The 24004-nt window shown below is 37.9% G+C and overlaps 1 protein-coding gene across 6 annotated transcripts in view; it reads left to right on the plus strand.

Annotated features, from left to right (window-relative positions):
* The window catches only part of ESRP1 (epithelial splicing regulatory protein 1), a 64384-nt gene that overhangs the window by 24877 nt on the left and 15503 nt on the right, over positions 1 to 24004 (plus strand). For 2 of the 6 annotated variants that reach the window (XM_042973439.1, XM_042973436.1), the window contains exons 11-14: positions 1088 to 1306; positions 3529 to 3727; positions 7835 to 8003; positions 23167 to 23317. In XM_042973439.1, the coding sequence (XP_042829373.1) occupies positions 1088 to 1306; positions 3529 to 3727; positions 7835 to 8003; positions 23167 to 23317 (738 nt within the window). The remainder of the gene's footprint in view (positions 1 to 1087; positions 1307 to 3528; positions 3728 to 7834; positions 8004 to 23166; positions 23318 to 24004) is intronic. The other 4 variants (XM_042973437.1, XM_042973438.1, XM_007073277.3 and 1 more) reach the window with 3 other exon arrangements.

Here is a 24004-nt window from a genome sequence, read left to right on the forward strand (position 1 = left end):
AGAAAACCTAGGGATGTCACACATTGTTGCACAAGGACCTTCTAGTATTATAAACAAGTAGGCATGTTCTAAACTAAAACAAAAGTAGACCAGAACCTTACAATAAGGTTTTGCCTGGCAGTAATCCTTTCTCCTAAATATACCTGACCTCTCATTCATTGTCAAGATAGCTGAATTCCATGACTTTAAAAGATAGTCAAGGGGCACCTGAGTGGCTCAGTCAGTTGAGCATCTGACTTTGGCTCAGGTCATGATCTCGCAGTTCATGAGTTCAAGTCCTGCATCGGGCTCACTGCTGTCCATGCAGAGCCTGCTTCAGATCCTCTGTCCACCTCTCTCCTTCCCCACCCCCGCTTGCTCTCACTCGCATGCACTCTCTCTCAAAAATAAACATCAAAAAAAAAAAAAAAAGATAGTCAAGATGTTCTGTCTTGCTACTATCACAAATTCACATGACAACTGATTATTTTGATGGTCACCAAATGATTTTTTTTCTTTCATTTTTACATTACCAGTTATTCTGTTTTGGGCTTTATACGTTATTATAAATGTGGCATTATATAATCCAGAGTCATTGTTTGACCTGTGGTTCCTTTATTATGTCATTCTCTTGCTTGAGTTTGGAGGTAGAATGTGGTAACAGTATTAAGGGAAACACTGTGCCTGGTGAAATGAAATCTAATAGATTGCTACAAATGTCCACATTTAGCAATATGTCTGGTTTTTATAAAAGCAGCATACTCTCAGGATATGTGTCCTGAGACAGTGATGTACTTGTCCAGTAGACAAGTCCTTAATCTAAGCGTGTTGTGTGTGGCACATGCCTCAGCAGACATCTGACAAAAGTAGGGATCATGCTTTCCCAGCTGAAAAGCATGGATCCCTTTCTCCATAAGTGCTTCTCAAGCTTTAATATGCTTATGAATTACCTGGGGATCTTGTTAAAATGCAGGTTCATATTTATGAGGTCTGGGTTGGAGCTGAGGAGACACATTTCTAACAGACTCCACAGCGCTGCTGGTGCTGGTTTGCAGACCATGTTGGAAGAGTAAGGCTCTAAATCACTTCTCTTTTGCTTTGAGTATAGGTGCTGAATCGATTCTCTTCGGCCCCTCTTATTCCACTTCCAACCCCTCCCATTATTCCAGTACTACCTCAGCAATTTGTGCCCCCTACAAATGTTAGAGACTGTATACGCCTTCGAGGTCTTCCCTATGCGGCTACAATTGAGGACATCCTGGACTTTCTGGGGGAGTTTTCCACAGATATTCGAACTCATGGGGTTCACATGGTATTGAATCACCAGGTAAGAAAGTTACTTATCGAATGCTGACTTGCTTTTTTATGATCAAAGGCTCTCTTCCAGTAAAAAAAAAAAAAAAAAAAGAAAAAATGTACAAATGTTCATCAGCTGTGTAGTAAGTCTTTAAGGAAAGATTTAACTGTAAATGGAGGAGGTCTTTAAAATGGACTCCAGAAAGAATGCTATCATTAGCCTGGTAATTTAAATTCAGCTCTGATTCCATCATTATTTATATCGGTCAAATTATTTGCCTCAGGAAGGAGACAAATACATTATTAGTCTCATACAACATTTTTCTGAGCTCTGCTGTTGTAGTGTGAAAGCGATTATAGACTGTATATAAACCAATGAGCATGTCTGTGCATCAGAGTATTTTATATTTATAGACTGTTTAGAAATGGCTTATTTTATATGTATGACCTCAAATGACATTTAGTAAAATGCGAAGTTAGTAAGGATTTGTGTATGTACCACCTGGAACAGTATGTGATCATAACAGGTGCTCAAATGTATTAATGAATTGTAGAGAAGTCTCCATCAAAGTGGAACCAAATTCTAACTGTATACAAGTATACTTATGAGTATATTAGCAGTAGTTCCTGGCTTGGTGTCCTTTGATTTTTGGTTAAATAAAATTAGTCCTATTTGTTGCTGAATAATTTACCAGCATTGTGTGCTATTATAAGCAGGACAAAATTTCTAAAAACCCCTAAGCCAAGTAATTCTAATTAAAATTTTGGAACTCTCTATTAAAAGCAAAGTTGAATTTTTGAAAATGTTTTCTTAGTATTATGGTTTAAATCTAGATTTGTATTGGAAGTTCCAACATTTTTCTAAATTGCTAGTCTCTGGCTTTCTCTTCTCATGTGGAGATTTGGTCATATTCATAACCATAATCCTGTCCCACTGGAAAGTACATCCCTCTGGGGATGAGGAATCAGAAAACATCCTGAGCCTCTGGCTTGGGTTTCCACACCAGCACATGCTCATTCTTACTCGTATGTCAATATTAAGCTACGCAACTTTTTATCTTACATACCCTCAGCATGCTTCACTGGGGGGAGTCGTTTTAAATAAAACCTCCCCACAATTCAGCATCACCAGGGGATTATTTTGTTTCTCTTTGAGCACCATTTCTAATAACCTAGGGGCTATTATAATTCTTTGATTAACCACAGTAGACCTATTTGTCTCTTATTGACCCACATGACCTATTATGATTGCACTTGGGAGAAATGCTTCTTTAATGATGGACAAGCTTTTAGCTGCCTCAAAGATGTTAGGTTTCCATCTTGGACTGGGTTTCCATGGTATCCCTAATTTCCCTGGTATGGTAACTCTTATGGTAACTTGCATGGTTATAATTTGCACCACATAGTCCCTTAGAGATTTTTAAAGAAATCCATAAAAAAGGAATCTTAAAAACTGATTGTGTCTTTTTCTCCCCCACAAAATGTCCACGTTAAATAAAGCCAAGGTGTTCTGGTTCTGTGAAACAGAAATCTAGTGTGGTTTTAAACAGGATTTTTAGCAAGCTATTAGTAATAGAGGAAGTATCTATAAACACCTGTCTGACCAAGGTTTAAGATGGAGGTGCCAGGGAAGAGATGAAAGAAGGGCTCCCACGCAAGACTTTTAGTACAGCTTTCACCAACTCCCACGGTGCTTTGCATCTCCCGTTTCCTTATCCCCCTTCTCTATTCCTAAGCCCACATCACAACCTAGGCTTCAGGGAGAAGGGAAAGGGATGTTGCAGGTCAATGATAGACAACTGAGAGCCAAAAGAGAACACTGGTTTAGTCAGCTTCTTGTAGGAGGATACATAAAGCTCTTATACTGGTTCTATTCCTAGCTTTTCTCAATCAAATAAGATTTAATGAGGTTTTTCAGAAATGCAAAACCCAATATACGATCCTATACTTTGAAACCACAGTTACAAGGAGACCCTTTCAAAACCCTGTAAATCTGATACTAACTAATAGGAATGAGAAAGGATCACTTTTAGCTACAAGCCCTCAAAACTGTTTCCAAGGTTTTATGGGCCATTCTGGTGATTAGGTGATGAAATGCGAATCAGATTTCAGTAGACAACACTTGTCACCCAGATTTTGTGGCTAAAACGTCTGTACTATGGGTGATTGTCACTTTGCATGTTTTGTAAGCAACCATTTCCTTGTTGAAGGAGACAGTCTCCTTTTGTTTTTATTCTTCCCCCACACGCTCAGGGCCGCCCATCAGGAGATGCCTTTATCCAGATGAAGTCTGCGGACAGAGCATTTATGGCTGCACAGAAGTGTCATAAAAAAACCATGAAGGACAGATATGTTGAAGTCTTTCAGTGTTCAGCTGAGGAGATGAACTTTGTGTTAATGGGGGGCACTTTAAATCGAAATGGCTTATCCCCACCGCCATGTAAGTTACCATGTAAGTTTTTCTTGGGTCTTGGCGCTATTCTACGCTATATGCTGGTAGGTGCTTAAGCTGCTTTCATAACTTTCTGTGCCCCTGGTTCTTTCTAAGGCAGGTGAGATGGTTACATAAGGCTTTCCCATCTGAAATCGGTAGTATCTGGTAATCATTTAAGACCTTGGTTGTGGACACCCATAATTAGAGATGCTACGAATACCTCCTTTCAAATTATATTCTTGCTTTTCCAGTGATAAGCACTTGATTTCTGAAGCTTAGTGTGCTCAAGATAAGCACTGACTCTGAGAGGCAACCTGGCTATGTAGATATTTTAATACGCATTTAAAGGTAAAATAAATATGGCTGGATCCTTTTTCTTTTCCTTCTGCTTTTTTTTTTTTTTTTTTTTTTTTTAGAAGGGTGATTGATGCCCATTTTGCATTTTTAATTTTTTGAGCATTAAGTATGTCTTTGGAAAGGACAACCTGGGGAGCATTTCTCTTGCTTTCCAGGATATCTGTAATGAGTAAGTTAGTAAAAACAAAAACAAAAACAAACAAAAAATATATATATATATATATGTATATATACACACACACACATATATATATATATACACATAAATGCGTAAATAAATTAGCCAAAGTTTCCATTGGATCGCAGGATCAGTGCTTAATTTCAAGCCATGCTCTTGCTCATTGGCACCTGGGTGCAAGCCATCTGGAATCCTGTTTGAGAGGAATAAGCCCTTTAGTCTGGAAACCATGTTCTGGATAGTGAGGGACATTTGGGGATCTTATGTTAAAACTTGAATCTTTTTGACACAGTTTTCACTTTTGAATAAGACATACCTTGTTAGGAGTCATACTGGGTATGTTCAAAGAATGTAGCACTTGGAATGTAGTTCAAAGATGACTGAGAAAGCAAACTGGATTATGTGCTTGATCCCAATAAAATGAGGAGTGTTAGGACATCGCTTTCTAATAAAGAGTATCTTTACCAATGAAACTATTTGATAAAGTATTTTTCATAGAAGATTTGGTGGGGCTTAATCCTTTTTTTCCCCCTTGGACTTCCTAAATGCTAATAATATTCCATTTACCTGCTGCTTGCTGTTGGTGAATAGGAGTTGATGACTAATGGCTATCAAGTTTTGAAAACTTATGATTGGGTTTAAGCAGTATCTTAAAGTAATCTTAGTCCTATGTATCCTGTCCATAAACCACTGATAATATCAGTAACTTTCAATTTCCTTTAGTGATAATGTTATCAAACATTGTGAGATAAGGGAATTTCTTCGTGGTGTATAACCCAAGTTATTCTGCTGTGGTTATTCTGCTTTTACTTCTCTCTTCCTAGTGGAAAACTGGTCAATACAGACTTTCTTCTTAAGACTTCATTTTTCCCCCTTTCCTCCTACAAGTCCTAAAATAATAGAAAAAAATTTAAATTTTTTTTGTAAAAATAGATTTCCATGTATTTTAATATTCTTCAAAAATTTTAACCCAAATTAACTACTTACAAGTGGAAGACATACTCATTTAAAAAATAAAAATAAAAAATAAAAGAATTCTAATCAATACATTGTAATATTATGCCTGTTCTACTGGAGTTTTTTTTCCCTGCCAACTCTAGGTGATTTCCTATTTTTACAGCAACCAAAAAACTTAGGGAAATTGCATATATTTTTTATCTACTCTCAATGACTAAAGAAGTTAAAATAGTGATTGGAAATTCCCACTGAGGAGTTTCTTGTTCAATGTGGAAAGAAATGCTGCTACAGTCTCAGTGGTTTAAAGTTTAAAACATTAATTTGTTCATTGAAATTTTAACTTTTGCAAAAAGTTGAACATTGGAAGGTGAATTCCACTTTTCTAATCTATGAATGTATACATCTGATTTTCTCTTAGGGGTATAAGAATAGCTCTTTTCAATTGAGGAAAATCCAAATCCGGGCAGCCTAATCTGTTTTGTTATCAAAAATTTCTACCTTTCTTTATATTGTCACATAATGAATTACTTGATAGTTCAAAAGCAAGATATAGGCATAAGCTTTATAATTTTCTGTATGACTTAGTGCCTCAATTTGTTCTGTTTGCCCTTTTGTGGAGTCTTGAAGGCCAGGAATCATAATTTTAAAATTTATGTACATTAAGGACCAAACATGCATCACAGTTTTTGTTGAATTATGAAGGAGATACCTAAAAGTTGAATAGGAGGTCGATATGTTGGTCTTTGGTTTATGTACCCCCACTCAGACTCTTACTCATCACCATACACGTGTAGAAACTTTTAAGAAAAGCATAAGACAATAGAGATTTTCCTGTGAAAAGGTATCCCTTGGGCCTCTGTTATTTGCAAACTATATTAGATAGTTCCTGGTGTAGAAATTAAAGTCAGGAATTCCAAATTCAGGCCACCCCTCAGTTATCTCTTCTGTCGGGTGCAGATGGCCTGGATAGTTATATTCATCCCGCTTGATAAAGCCACTGTCTAGTAATGAGTCTGATTTAAAAGGGTTATGGGGCCTGGAAGATGTTGAATAACTGGAAGTTAATAGAATTTCATCCTTTTCTATTTTCTGTTTAAACTGAGCTTTTTATCAGCTGATGCTTGGAAGCCTTGAACATATATTTCTTGAGAGTTATTTTTCAGGTTACATGTGGTCTTTTGGTTTTTTTAATTATTATTTTTTTATATTAAATATGATTTATTGTCAAATTGGTTTCCATACAACACCCAGTGCTCATCCCAACAGGTGTCCTCCTCAATGCCCGTCACCCACTTTCCCCTCTCCCCCACTTAATTATTATTTTAGAGAGAGCATGCGTGAACAGAGGAGAGGGACAGAGGGGGAGAGTGAGTGAGTGAGTGAGAGAGAGAGAGAGAGAGAGAGAGAATCTTAAGTAGACTCCTTACTCAGCACAGACCCTGATGTGGGGCTCCATCCCAGGACCCTGGGATCATGACCTGACCCAAAATCAAGAGTCAGATGCTCAACCAGCTGAGCCACCCAGGCACCTCTGTTGTCTGTTTTTAAAAACAGGTCCAAAAAGTTAGATAGCTTCAAATCCCACCTTCTGGGTTTTGTTTAGGTGGAAATAATGCAGTTAATCTATTCTTAGATCCATTCACTCTGGTGTCATCTATGCTTGGGCATAATGCATGGAACTGGTTAAGTTGTTTTTATCATAACAATTTGCATCTCATGCTTACTACAGAGTAGTTAATAAGATGAAAGAACAGCATAGCTCTCAAAAGGACAACAACAACCCAGCTTTTAATTTGAAGTTATGCTAGATGTGAGTCCTGTGTTTGTTTCCTCAAAGGGTTAGTTTGTAGTAACTGGCACTCAAGAGTAGAAAATAAAAATCGGGTGCCTGGGTGACTCAGTCGGTTAAGCATCTGACTTGGGCTCAGGTCATGATCTCGTGGTTTGTGGGTTCAAGCCCCATATCGGCTTCTGTGCTGACAGCTCAGAGCCTGGAGCCTGCTTCGGATTCTGTGTCTCCCTCTCTATCTGCCCCTCTCCTGCTCGCTTGCTTTCTTTCTTGCTTTCTTTCTTTCTTTCTTTCTTTCTCTCTCTCTTTCTCTCTCTCTCTCTCTCTCTCTCTCTCTCTCTTTCTCTCTTTCTTTCTTTCTCTCTCTCTCTCTTTCAAAAATAGACAAACATTTAAAAAAAATCACGTCATGAAATCGTTGAAAAGACGTAAAAGTTCACTTGCTAATTGGTTTCTCCCAATTTCCAGGTATTCGGGTTTTGAGATTATTTTTAGGTGTTATCTGTGTAATCAAAAGGAAGTTATTTGGACATTTTAATCAAATTTTGTATGAAGGATCAGGTTTCAACGATTGATGAGTTGAAGATTCACCAAAAAATTACCAACCTTAAAAATGTTTTTACAGATTTGTAGAAGATTACACATTTGAGAAAGTTCACGTTGTTATAAAGAATTCAGAAAATATTAAATCTATGCAATAATAAAAAAAAGCTGCTTGGGATGACAAAGAGCTAGTCTCTTCAAAATGTATGGATGTGTGGAACGCTGACCTTATGGCTTTAGTGTTAGCACATGTGTCAGTTGTGACAAATAGGTCTTAAAGTCTCTCTCTTTGCTTATTTAGGCCTGTCTCCTCCCTCCTACACATTTCCAGCTCCTGCAGCGGTTATTCCTACCGAAGCTGCCATTTATCAGCCCTCTGTGCTTTTGAATCCACGAGCACTACAGCCCTCCACGGCATACTATCCAGCGGGCACCCAGCTCTTCATGAACTACACTGCGTACTACCCCAGGTGAGGCTCGGGTGGAAGTGGAAGCGAAGGACAGAAACAAAGGACTCCTTTGATGGCCAGTGCCTGGGTTCACAAAAGAATATTGTCTGCCATTGAAGGTTAGGATGGCGGGCAGCAGCCTCTGTCCTATCTCTCTGACCACAGAGGTTGTTTCGAGACCAAAATAAGTTTATTTTTTCACCACGTATTGACAGCAGGATCTTTTAGGTTACTCACGGAGACAAATTTCCTTTGTTTCCTGCTCCTGTCTTAGGACCATAAGTAAGTAGCACTGTAAGTATCACAACAGCGTGGCAATATCATGTAACTGGATTTTAAAACAGGAAAATCCATAAGAACAATTATATTTTTTAATTAGCATCAATTCATATGTCGGCCCATAATAAATAAAAACTTTTAAATTTTAGAGAACTTGTATTTTGTTCGCCCCACCCCCACCCCAAACCAGTACTAACAAGTCCAAGATGAGATTCGTCAGTACTTTTCTTGGAATCAACATATTTTTAATCCAGTTCATTCTTTTGAGTTCTGTTCAATTTCTGGAAGGCAGGAGGTATAATGGAGAGAAAGCTGTTGGTCTGGAAGTTAGGAGACCTGAGATTTAGTCTCAGCTCTTATTCTAACTGGGGCAAGTCACTTAAGTTTTCTGGTTCTTAAAATATGGTAAGATTGACCAAATTTTTGAAGTCCCTTTCACGTCTGATTGCTTGTGAATCTAACTTGGATGTATAATGACATCTCAAAATTTTGTTAAATTTTCTTTTCAAAAAAACTGTTTAGCCAGTAACCGGTTCACGTTATTAGAATAAAATTTTACTTTGGTGCAAGCAATATTGCTCAAAAATTTTTAACTTATCCCAGGCCTTATTTTTCCTTCCCAAGCTATTTGACTGCATGTTTTGAGTACGTCCACCAATATGTAAGTGAAGTTTTTTGATAAGTGATCTGGAAGTTACCTATCCGATCCCCATAGTTGCCATGTCACATTGTAGTTTTCTTCCTTCTCCATCTAGTTTTTGAGAATGGAGCAGAAACTGTAGAATCTCTAGCGGTGAAGCTTGTAACCACAGTTCATTACATTTGTTACTTAATTAGGCATTTTAAAAATATTCACTAATGTTATTATACATGTTCTTTTCTTTCTTTTTTTTAAGAGAGCACATGAACAGGGGAGAGGGGCAGAGGGGGATTGAGAGAGAGAGAGAGAGAGAAGGAGAAATAGAGGCTTAAGGAGAACCATGCTCAGTTCAGATCCCAACATGGGGCTCCATCCCATAACCCCAGGGTCATGACCTGAGCCAAAAATCAAGAGTCAGACGTTCACCCGACTGAGCCACCCAGGTGCCCCACAGCTATTCTTTATTCTAGTGGGGAAGAATAGGGAGGAAGCAATAATAGTCAGTTGGCCATCTTTTGAAGGTTTGAAGAAGCTCAGAAGCATGAATGATTGTTCATGGTTGAGTACTGTGTCAGGTGCCCAGCCGAGTCCCAGTCTGTCACCTTCTCTGGACCCTGTGACAATCACTTGGGTAGTAGTGGGTTCTGGTTATAAGAAAGATCTTTGTCTACACCATCAGAATGTCAGGAGTGAAAAAGCATTGTTCCTTTGGGTGCTATTTCTCAACTCTAGAATACATTTGCAGAGTATTCGATTCCACTGTTGACTTGTAAGCTGGATCCTATGAAAAGAAGGAATCCCTTAGAAATAGCTAGCTATCGTGGTAAGATGGGAACTTAAGTCTTGAATGGAAACCTCAAAGGCAGGAGGAACTGACATTTATGGCTTGATAGCTCCTGTAATTTCATGCCCTTGCCTGTAGGTTAATTTTTTTCTAGTAGTTTTAAAGTTGGTAAGGTCCTCTTGTTAAGTCTAAGAGTATAGAAATATAGTGAGTACAAGTAGACTCCCATTTTATAAACCTCTAAGTCCAGAAGCAATCACTCTTATTGGTTTGAGAATACACACATATGTTTGCATTTCTAAATAGTGTGGCATACTTAACATGTACTGCTCATTTGTTCCTTTTTTATTTTTGGGAGAGAGAGTGGGGAAGGGGAGCAAAAGGAGAGAGAGCCTGATTGGGGGGCTTGATCCCACAACCCTGGGATCATGACCTGAGCTAACATCAAGAGACAGTACAGTCAACCGACTGAGCAACTCAGGCACCTGTTTCTTTCCTTTTTTTTTTTTTAAACCTGCCATTATGTCCTTTACATTTTCCCTAAGCAATATTTATATATTTACCTCATTCTTATAACTTCCGCATGATGTCACAAGGGTGAAAATACATGAGAATTTAACAATTCCTTTATTTTTAGACCTCTAATTTAAAAAAATTTTTCTCAGGGCACCTCGGTGGCTCAATCAGTTGAGCATCTGACTTTGACTCAGGTCATGATCTCACAGTTCGTGAGTTCACACCCCATATTGGGCTCGCTGCTATCAGCATAGATCCTGCTTCAGATCCTCTGTCCCCCTTCCTCGCTGCCCTTCACTGCTTGTACTCTCTCTCAAAAAAAAAATTTAAAAAAAAATTTAAAAAAATTTGTTCTCTATTAAAGTTTGTATTGATCTTTAAGTACATCTATTTCTGTAGGACAATTTCACAGAAATGAAATTTTTAATCAAAGATCATGTGTATTAAATTTAAGTTAATACTTTCAAATAACCCCTGATATATTTCATTATTTTAATTGACATTTCCCTAATTGTAATGAAATTGCCCACATAAACAAGGTGTTGAAACATGGGAATGTCCTCTTATTTATACTGCAAAATCTAGAACAATTTTTAAAAATGAATTCCAAAAAACTATAAAATAGTTCACAGTTTTGGAATAATACCACTAAACTCTAATCTGACATGACTATAAAGCATTTGAGGTTATTGAAAAATTGCTGCGTAAGCTTTCATGTATATTTTGACCATATTCCCTGATAAATGGAGGAAGTCTTAAGAGAGCACCTGTGAGGCTAAAAAAGGATATTAATTAGAAGTGTTGGAGTTTGTGTCTCTTTTTAAAGATTTTTAAATTCCCTACTTTTTTATAAAATATGTCAGTTTGACTTGAAATTAATTTAATGTGTTCATTACTTTAAGAGTTTAAGATGCCAAGTATTTTGCAGAATTTTTAAAGCATGTCCCTCAAAAAGAAGTGATTGGTTTTAACTGTTTAAGATTTTATTATTATTTTTATTTTTATTTTTATTTTATTTCGACTATTCTCTGCCCCTGACATGGGCCTCGAACCTATGACCATGAGAACAAGAGTTGCATGCTCTACTGACTGAGCCAGCCAGGCACCCTGGTTTTAACTGTTTTTGACTTTCAATTTAACTGAGCAAACTATTACTTAGTACCTCTGTGTGATATCTGTTGGGAACATAACAAAACCTGGACTCTTTCTGGTATAGAGCAGCTGATGGAGTATGTATGTAACCCTGTGCAAAGTCAGTGCTGTCAGTGGTCTCCTTCAGCTCGAGAGCATTTGTCTTTATTTTGTCTCTAACTTGCTCTCTTTAAAAATTTGAAGATAAACTCTCCAGTGGCTACTGCTCTGAGATATGGCATCTTTTATCATAAGGATTTGGGTTTCTTGAGCAACAATTTAAGGAGAAAACATGAATTGTTTGTTTATTTAATGTCTATTTTTGAGAGAGAGTGTGAGCGTGCCCACGCTCGAGCTGGGGAGGGGCCGAGAAAGAGGGAGACACAGGATCCGAGGTGGGCTTTGTGCTGACAGCAGACACAAACTCAAACTCACGAACCTCGAGATCATGACCTGAGCTGAAGTCGGACATTTAACCAAATGAGCCATCCAGAGGCCCCATGAACCACTTAATACTAAATAAGTTTTTGGCAGTTTAAATGTGTGGCTGTGACAATAACATCATGAAGAGTAAGTGAAATAAAAGCATATGTGGTTTTTATTTTCTGTTTATGGACATTCTTTCTTCTCCTTTTTTTTAAGTTTGTTTATTTTGAGAGAGAGAATGCGAGCGAGCACACAGGGGAGGACAGAGAGAGGGGAGAGAGAGAATCCCAAGCAGGCTCCACACTGTCAGTGCAGAGCCCCACGCCTGTTTCGATCTCATGAACCAAACAGTGAGATCATGACTTGAGCTGAGATCAAGAGTCCAACACTTAACCTACTGAGCCACCCAGGCACCCCCAATTCCCCTCTTTTTGGAAGACAGTTCCAGTTCCTTCGTATCCTAGAGCTTAGCCAAGGGTACAAAGAAGTTAGAAAGGCCGATATGTTCGCGCCCACCCTGTTTACCACTCACAACTCTGTTAGATCACACCTTTTCCTCTCCAGTTACATGAAGTCCCACCTTTTATTCTGATCTTTCAGTTTTCTAGGAAAAGCATATTCTCCTTTGCATCAAAGCTGTAGCACTGGTGAAAAATCTGCTTTTTAACTCAATGCCATCTAATTTAAGAAAAGCCAGATTAACATAAATGTCTTTGTATGCATCACCTCACCTTTTGTAGGACACTAAAAAAGTAACATATTCCTTGGACCAAGAAAGAGGACAAGGGATATTTTATTTTATTCATGAGTGTGCTTCATTTGCATGCCCATGTGAAAGATTGGGGGTGGTAGAGATTATTTCTTTCCTGGGATAACCATTTGTTATACAATCAGCTTATTTCTACCTAAGCAATGTAGATTTAGTAATATTGAGGCATTCTGCACTGTTTGCTTTGTTGTACAGCATTATTGTATTCTATTCTGGAATTCTTTGCATTTGAACCAAAAAAAAAAAAAAAAAAAATACCAAGCCTCTGGGAGATGCCTATATTTCATATTTTCAAACTTAGCTTTTGAGAGAAGTATAATTTAATTCACATGCAATTGTAATAAATAGTAGGGAGAGATCTCCTATACACCCTACCTAGTTTCTCCCAGTAGTAACATTTACCTTCTAGTCTTTAAGAAGAGCCCAGGTGTAATAATCAGAGTATGGGCAACTACCACACAAAATTCATAAACAGTGCTGAAAATTAACCTTGAGATTATTGATTTCAGATGAAAAAGTCAAGTCAGATCAAAAATTTCCTACATGAAAATTGACTCCAGACTTCACCCTTGCTGGAATTCAAAGAGTCACTTCCAAATACATGGTCTTTGTAACACTGTGGTGTTGATGAATGTTGTTACAAAGGTTGTGCAATAATTTTGGCAAGGGAATATTTCCTAGGTTAATGTGTTGTAACTCATCAGAGGGGAGAATATTTCATGAATCTTTTCACTTAACCTATTTCTCTAACAGACTACATAATGCTTTGATTTCTCTTTTCCAGAGAAATCTGGCAAGTCTTCAAATTAAGAATATTGTCACACTATGACTACCTTGATTTTGAATGTCCTCTGATGACATTAATTTGTGTTACCAATGTTTAGTAGTTTGTAATTAGTAAATGAGGAAGGGTATTATGAGGCTTGTTTTCAACAGGTTGTGTATTATGAGTGTTCTGATGTGGTAGGCATCCTGGCCCCAATATTTTCTTTCTTTTTTTTTCTTTTAATTTTTTTTTAATGTTTATATTTATTTTTGAGACAGAGACAGAGCATGAGCAGGGGAGGGGCAGAGAGAGAGACACACAGAGTCCGAAGCAGGCTCCAGGCTCCAGGCTCCAAGCTGTCAGCACAGAGCTCGACGCGGGGCTCAAACCCACAAACCGCGAGACCATGACCTGAGCTGAAGTCGGACACTCAACCGACTGAGCCACCCAGGCGCCCCAGCCCCCAGTATTTTCATATATCTTTCCCTGTTCTGCAAGAATTTTTGTAAGGCTTACTCAAATACATTGAGTATTACAAAATTAGATATAAATTCGAATCTGGGAAAATAAAGGGTAGAAAAGAAATGTTTGGGTAGTCTTGACAATAGACTCTTAGGCTATTGATATGGGAATAACAATCTTGAACTCTGAGCAGGTAGTCAGATGAAAGGAAACCTATATTCAAAACTCCTAACTTCAAAGGAAAGGAAGTCATAACTTCTCAGAGAAATATAGGTTTTCTCTACATTGGGTTTGAAAAAGGTTTTAACTGAACAGAGAAGACATGGAGTACTGCAGTGGAGGGAATCTTCAACAGCTTTATAATATACTTATTCATGTGTTTCATTAAGCAGTTTCTTAACACTGTCTCAGTGCAGCTTGTCCCAGCAAGTGGTCATAAATAATGTCTTTACTTCTTGTGTTCTTTTTCCCTTCATTTCCTCTGCCTCCCCTCATTCTTTTTGGGGTTGCACCCAGCTCAAGTGCAGTCTCTCCCTCTTTTTTTTTTTCTTTTAATATTATTTATTTTGAGGGGGGTAGAGAGAATGCCAAGCAGGCTCCACCCTGTCAAACTAGAGTCCAACGCAGGGCTTGATCCCACAAACTGAGGTCATGACCTGAGGCAAAAGCAAGAGTTGGACGCTTAACTGAGCCACTCAGATGCCCCTCAAGTGCAACCTTCTTATGTGCCTACGGTACAATCTTTCCAGCCACAGGACCTTTGAGTTCAGTGTTACCTTTTTAGTCCTATCAGTTTTTTTTAACCTTTGTGGCTTCTGAGTAGAAGTTACATTGTGGACCTCCTATACGCATGAGACATTGATAAACACTTGCACTTGAGAATCTGAAACCTCACTAATGGTATAATGGCAGCAAGAACCCAAAACAGTAACGATTGAACGTAAAGATTAAGATGAGTTACTAGTATAATCTGCTTTTGAGGGGTAGCTCTTGTTTATGGTTTGTTTGTTTTAACGTTTATTCGTTTTTGAGAGAGACAGAGTGTGAGTGGGGGAGGGGCAGAGAGAGGGGGACACAGAATCTCAAACAGGCTCCAGGCACTGAGCTGCCAGTACAGAGCCCGACGCGGGCTCAAACTCACGGGCCACGAGATCATGACGTGAGCTGAAGTCGGACACTCAACCGACTGAGCCACCCAGGCGTCCGTCTCCTTTATGTTCTTAATTGGAGTGGTTAGAAAATTTCCTGCTTGAATTTCTTGTCTTTTTCTAAATTACTACCATAAACCAAATGCACATAATTTCTATGTTCTCCTTATTCTGTTGTGGCAGAGAAATCCATACATATTTTGAAGCTATTCTTATGTTGAAATTTGTTTCTCTTATCTTTCATGTTTTTTAATCTACACAGAATCTGATAAAAGACTTAGAATTTTTTAAAGTTTTATTTACTTAAGTAATCTCTAACACCCCATGTGAGGCTCGAATTTACAACCCCAATATTAAAAGTCTCATGCTCTTCCAAATAAGCCAGCCAGGCACATCCTAAGATTTTTTTATAACTCAGTAATTTATGTTCCATGAAAGGCATTGAATATCTCAGACATTGACTGTAAATTGGTCTTTAATTCAATTAGCTGAAAAGTTAATGCTATGATTTTTCATATTTATTGAGGCACTTTATATACTATAAAATTGACCCATTTTATTATTTTTTAAAATTTATTCAAATTCAAATTAACATACGATGCAGTAGAGTCTTTTATAGGGCACCTAGGTGACTCAGTCTGTTAAGCATCCAACTTCAGCTCAGGTCATGATCTCACGGTTCCTGAGTCTGAGCCCCATGTTGGGCTCTGTGCTGACAGCTCAGAGCCTGGTGCCTGTTTCAGATTCTCTGTCTCCTTCTCTCTCTCAAAAATAAATAAACATTAAAAAAATATTTTTAAAAATCTCTTATGGTTTGCCTCCATCTTTGTTTTTATCTTATTTTTCCTTCCCTTCCTCTATGTTCATCTGTTGTGTTTCTTAAATTCCATATATGAGTGGGGCGCCTGGGTGGCTCAGTCGGTGGAGCGTCTGACTTCAGCTCAGGTCATGATCTCATGGCTTGTGAGTTCGAGCCCCACATCAGGCTCTGATAGCTCGGAGCCTGGAGCCTGTTTTGGATTCTGTGCCTCCCTCTCTCTGCTCCTCCCCTGTTCACACTCTGTCTCTCTCTCTCAGAAATAAATAAACATTAAAAAAAATTTTTTTTAATTCCATATATGAGTGAAATCATATATTTCTCTCTCTGACTGATTTCACTCAGCATCCATGTTGTTGCAAATGGCAAGATTTCATTCCTTTTGATTGCTGAGTAGTATTCCATTGTGTATATGTAACACATCTTCATTTGTCAGTTGATGGACATTTGGACTCTACATAATTTGGCTATTGTTGATAGTGCTGCTATAAACATTCGGATGCATGTGCCCCTTTAATTCAGCATCTTTGTCTCATTTGGATAAATACCCAGTAGTGCAACAGATGGATCAGAGGGTAATTCTATTTTTAATTTTTTGAGAAACCTCCATACTGTTTTCCAGAGTGGCTGTACCCAGTTTGCTTTCCCACCAACAGTGGAAAAGGGTTCCCCTTTCTCCACATCTTCTCCAACATCTGTTGTTGCCTGAGTTGTTCATTTTAGCCATTCTGACAGGTGTGAGGTGGTATCTCCTTGTGGTTTTGATTTGTATTTCCCCGATGATGAGTGATGTGGAGCATGTTTTCATGTGTCTGTTAGCCATCTGGATGTCTTCTTTGGAGAAGTATCTATTCATGTCTTCTGCCCATTTCTTCACTGGATTATTTGTTTTTTGGGTGTTGAGTTTGAATAGTTCTTTATAGATTTCGGATACTGACCCTTTATGTGGTATGTCATTTGCAAATATCTTCTCCCATTCTGTCGATTGCCTTTTAGTTTTGTTGATTGTTTCCTTTGCTGTCCAGAAGCTTTCTATCTTGATGAAGTCCCAATAGTTCACTTTTGCTTTTATTTCCCTTGCCTCCAAGACAGGTCTAGTAAGGAGTTGCTACAGCTGAGGTCAAAGAGGTTGTTGCCTATTTTCTCCTCTATGATTTTGATAGTTGCCTGTCTCACATTTAAGTCTTTCATCCATTTTGCGTTTATTTTTGTGTATGGTGTAAGAAAGTGGTTTCATTCTTCTGCGTGTTGCTCTCCAGCTTTCCCAGCACCATGTGCTGAAGAGACTGTCTTTTTTCCATTGGATACTCTTTCTTGCTTTGAAAATTGACTCATTTTAAATGTGTGATTCAATTTTTAGTGTATTTACAGAGTTGTGCTGCTAATTTTACAAGTTTTATAATCCAATTTTTAGATAATATAACATTCTAATTTTAGAATAACCTATCACTCCAAAAAGAAACCTGGTGACCATTAGTAGAAACTCCTATTTACCTCCCTTCTACCCCCTTCACTCTCTCCCGTAACCCCATCCCTAAAGAACTACCAACTTATTTTTGGTTTCTATGGATTTGCCTCTTCCAGATACTTCATATAAATGAAGTCATACCACATGTGGTCTTTGTGCCTGGCTTCTTTTATGGAGCATGTTTTGAAGTTCATTCATACTGTAGCATGGGTCAGTACATTATTCTTTTTTATGGCTAAATAATATTATGGCTAATAATATTGTAGGGATTTACGACATTTAGTTTGTCCATTTATCACTTGTTGGACATTTGAAGGTGTTTTGACTATTAAGTATAATGGTACTGTGTACCTCTACATTCAAATTTTTGCATGTATATAAATTTTCAGATTTCTAGTATAAGGTTTACACCTAGGAGTGGGATTGCTGTGTCATACATTAATTCTAAGTTTAACTTTTGAGAAAGAGCGAAACTGTTGTCCAAAGGAGCTTCACCATTTTAGATTTCTGGTTTTTTTTTTTAATGATGTTTAAATTTTTTAATGTTATTTATTTTGAGAGAGTGTGTGAGCACACACGAGTGGGAGAAGGGCAGAGAGCAAGAGAAACAGAGGATCTGAAGCGGCCTCTGCACCAACAGCAGAGAGCCTGAGGGGGGGACTAAAACTTACAAACAATGAGATCACAACCTGAGCCACCCAGGCACCCCTTAAGACTTTATTTTTAAGCAGTCTCTATACCCAACTTCGGACTGAAACCCACAACCCAAGACCAAGAGTCTAATGTTCCACCAACTGAACCAGCCAGGTGCCCTACCATTTTACATTTCTAACCAGCAATGTGTGAGAGTTCAGTTTCTCCACAACCTTTTAATTTTTTTTTTTAATGTTTATTTATTTTTGAGATAGAGACAGAGCATGAACAGGGGAGGGTCAGAGAGAGAGAGTGAAACAGGCTCCAGGCTCTGACCTGTCAGCACAGAGCCCGACACGGGGCTTGAACTCACAGACTGCGAGATCACGACCTGAGCCGAAGTCGGCCGCTTAACCAACTGAGCCACCCAGGCGCCCCTCTCCACAACCTTTTAAACTTGATTTTATTTTAGTCATTTTTATAGGTGTGGATTTGCTTTCTCATTATAGTTTTGATTTACATTTCCTTAATGGCTATTGATTTTGAGCATCTTCATATGTGCTTATTATCCTTTTGTATATTTTCTTTGGAGAAATGTTCAAATCTCTTGTGCATTTTAAAACTGGATTAGTCTCCTTACTGTTTTTCAGTGGTAAGATTTCTTTATATATTCTAGATGAGAGACCTTATTAAGGTGTGATTTACAAATACTTTTTCTCAGTCTGTGGTTTATCTTCATTTTCTTAATGATGTCTTTTAAAGCACAAAAGTTTTAAATTTTGATGAAGTACAATTTATCAGTGTCTTATTTTCTCACTTACAGTTTTGTTGTAATATATCACCCAAGTTTCAGGAGATTTACTACATATTCTTGCAAGAGTTCTGTAATTTTACTTTATTTTTTTAAGTTTATTCATTTATTTTGAGAGTGAGTGAGAGAATCCCAAACAGGCTCTGTGCTCTCAGCACAGAGCCCAATGCAGGGCTCCATCCCATGAACCGTGAGATCATGACCTGAGCCAAAATCAAGAGTCAGTCACTCAACTGACAGAGCCACCTAGGGGCCCCAGAGTTCTGTAATCTTTGCTCTTAATTTAGGTGTCTTATTCAACTTGGATTAATTTTTTTATATGACATGAGGTAGAGGCCTAAATTCATTCTTTTGCATGTGGGTATTACATTATTTCAGCACCATGTATTGGAAAGACAACAGACATACTTTGTTTTATTGTGTTTTGCTCTCTTGCACTGTGTAGATACTGTGTATTTTTTTTTTAATTTTTTTTAATGTTTATTTATTTTTGACAGAGAGACAGAGCATGAGTGGGGGAGGGCTGGAGACAGAGAGGGAGAGACACAGAATCCAAAGCAGGCTCCAGGCTCCGAGCTCCGAGCTGTCGGCACAGAGCCTGATGTGGGGCTCGAACTCACAGACTGCGAGATCATGACCTGAGCCGAAGTCAGACAATCAACCGACTGAGCCACCCAAGCGCCCCTGTGTATTTCTTTTTTAATGTTTATTTATTTTTGAAAGAGAGAAAGAGCACGAGCAGAGGAAGGGCAGAGAGAGGAGGGAGACAGAGAATCCAAAGTAGGCTCCATGCTGTCAGTGCAGAGCCCAATGTGGGGCTCAAACTGGGAGACCATGACCTGAGCCAAAATCGAGTTGAATGCCCAACTGAAAAAGTCACCCAGGTGCCCCTAGGTACTGTGTTGTTTTTGTTTTGTTTTGTTTTTGTTTTTAACAAATTGAAGGTGTATGGCAATCCTGCATCAAGCAAGTCTGTTGGCACCATTTTCTCAACAGCATTTTCTCACTTCGTTTCTGTCACATTTTGGCGATTTTTGAAATATTTTGTAGTTTTCTATAATTTTATTTGTTATGATCTGTGATCAGTAATTATAACTAGCTGAAGGTTCAGGTGATACCTAGCATTTTTTAGCAATAAAGTATTTTTAGGGACGTCTGAGTGGCTCAGTCGGTTGAGTATCCAACTCTTGATTTTGGCTTGGGTCATGATTCTGGGTTGGTGGGATCAAGCCCCAAGTTTGGCTCCATGCTTAGCATGGAGCCTGCTTAAGATATTCTCTCTCTCTCTCTCTCTCTCTCTCTCTCTCTCTCTCTCTGCCAACTCATGCTCCCTCTCTAAGGTAAAAAATAAGTAAATAAAAATTTAAAACTTCTAAAAAATAGTTATTAAAAAAACTTTTTAATGTTTGTTTATTTTTGAGAGAGAAAGACAGTGTGAGTAGGGGAGAGGCAGAGAGAGGGAGACAATCTGAAGCAGGTTCCAGGCTCTGAGCTGTCAACACAGAGCCTGATGTGGGGCTCGAACTCATGAACCAAGAGATCATGACCTGAGCCAAAGTCAGACGCTTAACCAACTGAACCATCCAGATGCCCCCAAAATAGTTATTTTTAAATTAAGGTGTGTTTTTAGACCTCATGGCATTGCACACACTTAGTAGACTGCCGCATAGTCTAGACAAAACTTGTATGTGCACTGGGGAACCAAAATATTCATTTGACTCTATTTATTGTGATGTTTACTTTATTGCAGTGGTCTGGAACCAAACCCACAGCATCTTCAAGGTTTGCTTGTATTCTTTCCTCACCAAATTGTCTTGGAATCTTTGTCAAAATTCAAATGACCATAAATGTAAGGGTTTATTTCTGGCCACCCAATTCAATTCCACTGATCATTGCCTACCCTTATGGGAGTATCACACCATTTTGATCACTGTAGTTTTATAACAAGTTTTAAATTTAGCAAACATAACTCCTGCTTTGTTCTTTTTCAAGAGAGTATGGCTCTTCTGGGTCCTTTGCATTTCTGTGCACATGTTAGGTTCAGTTTTGTTGATTTTGTAGAAAAAAACAAAACAGTTGAGATTTTGATAGCTTGTGAATTGAATCTGTAGGTCAATTTAGACAAGACTGCCATTTTAACCATATTAAGTCCTTTGTTTATGAACATGACTGTCTTTCCTTGTGTTTAGATCTTTTGTTTTCAAGTAATGTCTTTTAGTTTTCAGTAAGTCTAACTATTCCTTTTTAAATTTTTTTCCTAAGTGTTTTTTTTTTTTGATGCTATTGTGAATAGAATTGCTTTCTTAATTTCATTTTTGTGTTTTCACTGTAGTGTATAGAAATGCAATTGATCTATTATATGTGTCGATCTTGTATTTTGTTACCTTGCTGGACTGGTTTTTTCTACCTTGTTTTTAGTAAATTCTTTTTTATTTTCTACATAGAGGTTTACCTTGTCAATATCTTGTCATTTTTTAATAAATTATTTTTGTTGATTCTGATTTCAATAATCTGAAAGACCTTTGCATTTAGGTTGATAGAAAATTCTTATTCTCATTTCCTGTCAGGTACATACACAATAATTTAATTTTCCTTAAGATGCCTTGTGTACAGCAGAAATCCTAGTGCAAAAATAAGGATGTGATTCCGAGTTTAGGCTTCCTGAAAGTAGGTGTTACCTTATAGATACTGAACATAAGTGTCACTTATAATGTTACATTTCTAGTTGGATAATTTTTATCTATTTTGTCTTGTTTGTATTTTGAAGGTACTAGACACCTGGATTTAATTTATAGGAGATCTTTAGCCAAAGGTATAGAATGTGCCAGGACAGAGTCATAGAAGTAAGTTGTATACTGTGGGAACAATCTGACTCTACTAGTTAGTAGGAAAAACCTAGTTACTCAATTAAATACATAGAGAAGTCTTGGTGGTTTTTGAGAATTAGTTATCAGGCATTTGACATGAGCAAATATGGTCTTTGAATGAATGGTGGTTAAAAACTCTGGGTGGTTCTGTTTTGGTGAAGAGCTAACTAGTTGTGTCACCTTTGGGAAATAATTTAACTCTTAGTTTCTGTTTCTACCTCTGTAAAAACGATGAGGTATGTCTGAGTGATTGCTAAAGTTCTACTCAGGCATAAATTTCAGCATTCCCTCTGTATCTGCTCTTATAGTTGCATATAGATTGACTGTTAGTCTCTAAATAGACTTTCCCCACACAAAGGTAGAAACATCTCCCAACTATCTTTAATATTTTTTCATGCTCTGATTTTTTAAAAATGATGAAATGGAATGATGGTTATGGAAATAACAAGAATGAGGTAACAAATTATTTTATGATTTATGGAGTAACTTGGTATGTTACGTTATTGAATCCGAAGAACAATTCTGTGAAACTAGGAAAGTGCTATTATCCCCATTTAGCAAATGATGAAATTGAAGAGAAATTAAGTGACTTGCTCAAAGTTTCTGTACTAATAAAAAAAAAAATGGAGTCTGGAACTATGTGCACATCTGGCACCATTCCTATTAACCCATCAGTTAGGATTATGTAGGATAAATAATCTCAAAGATTCTTAGCCCTTCCATTATGTGTTTACTGGTCTTTGAAGTTGGATAATTACCTACTTAGATTTAGAAGATTGAATAATCTAAAGCTGTGGGTCTTTATTGATCCTTAAGCTACTAACATCTTTATAATTTTTCTCTATGTATTTTCAATTATGGGTATCTGGCCACTGTGATGGAAAACAAATTGGGTAGGGGGGTAGGGTGAAACTAATTTCAAAATATGGTAATCACTTGCGTTGCCACATAAAGAATAATTATGTATTCACTTGGCTTGTTCTTCTTGGAGGTAATTGCTGCAGATAGCATGGAGAGGACACAAGCATCAATTTTCCCTCTGTGTTAATGGTGATTGATTTAACTTGTTATGCATCCCTTCCAATTTACCCACTTGGCTACCTTTTTTTCCAATCAAGGTTGGAAGAACTAATTCATGAGTGCTATAGTACTTTGTGTTTTATGCTGTACAATTGCTTGTATATGTGGGCAGAACCGTCTATTCTTTGGAGCAATAACTTTGGATTTTTTTCTTTTTCTTTTCCTTTTGGTCACTGTGGCTGTGGTTCCTATTAGTGCTTTGAATTCATGCATTTTCATGCCTAACTATTCCTGGCAACTACCCAGTTAATCATCAATGAGCTGGGCTTTGGAAGTGGTGCTTTGTGGTTGAGTGACTACGAAGGCTTAATTCTCTCTTTCCTGTCCCTTTAAGAATCTCAGAACTGGATCTCTGGGGAAGACTTGCACTTAAGTCTATATTAACCCTTTTGCTTTTCAACTTTGGACTTTTGTGGAAACGTGGGACAGACTAGCTATGGTATTCTTACCTGTCTTGGGAGAGATAACTGAGAATTCTAAGAAAGATCACCTTGAGGAAGTCTGTTTCCTTACATAACTGATGCTTTTAGAATAAATATTGGACATTGTCTATTCCTATTGGTTCACTGTGCTTTCTCTCCCTTTAGCCCCCCAGGTTCGCCCAATAGTCTTGGCTACTTCCCTACAGCTGCTAATCTTAGCGGTGTCCCTCCACAGCCTGGCACGGTGGTCAGAATGCAGGGCCTGGCCTACAATACTGGAGTTAAGGAAATTCTTAACTTCTTCCAAGGTTACCAGGTCAGTAGCTTGAAGAAGAAAATACACAGTGCCCTTATTACTTAAGTTGATTTGCCTAAAGAATGCAGCCAGGAAAGAGCAGATTTTCTGAACCTCATGTGTACATATGCTAATAGGTTTGCTTATAGAGGCAAAAAGAACCAGAGGCAAAGTCAGGGGGACTAGTTTTGAGTGCTATTTTTTCTTTTTTTTTTTTTTTTTTAATTTTTTTGTTTTTAATGTTTATTTATTTTTGAGACAGAGAGCATGAACGGGGGAGGGTCAGAGAGAGAGGGAGACACAGAATCTGAAGCAGGCTCCAGGCTCCGAGCTGTCAGCACAGAGCCCGACGCGGGGCTCGAACTCATGGACTGAGATCATGACCTGAGCAGAAGTCAGATGCCCAACTGACTGAGCCACCCAGGCACCCCTTGAGTGCTATTTTCAAACTCACCCATTTGACAAGATTAGGACTTTTCCAGGCTACTCTAATTGTCTCAACATAATCTGTTGGCGCTCTTTTTGAAAATTGGGCTACTTTGGGAAAGCTCTTCAGGGCACACAGCAATGTGGGTCTTTTCATCTAGAATAGGATTGGCTAAGAAGGAGTTTTCCTCTAATTCTTGACTACCCAAAAAAAAAAAAAAAAAAAAATACTTAAACATGCAATTTGAGTATGTAAAAAGTAGTCAAGGCCTTTCTACCTAA

Source organism: Panthera tigris, chromosome F2 (assembly GCF_018350195.1).
Source record: "Panthera tigris isolate Pti1 chromosome F2, P.tigris_Pti1_mat1.1, whole genome shotgun sequence".
In the NCBI taxonomy this organism is placed as follows: domain Eukaryota; kingdom Metazoa; phylum Chordata; class Mammalia; order Carnivora; family Felidae; genus Panthera; species Panthera tigris.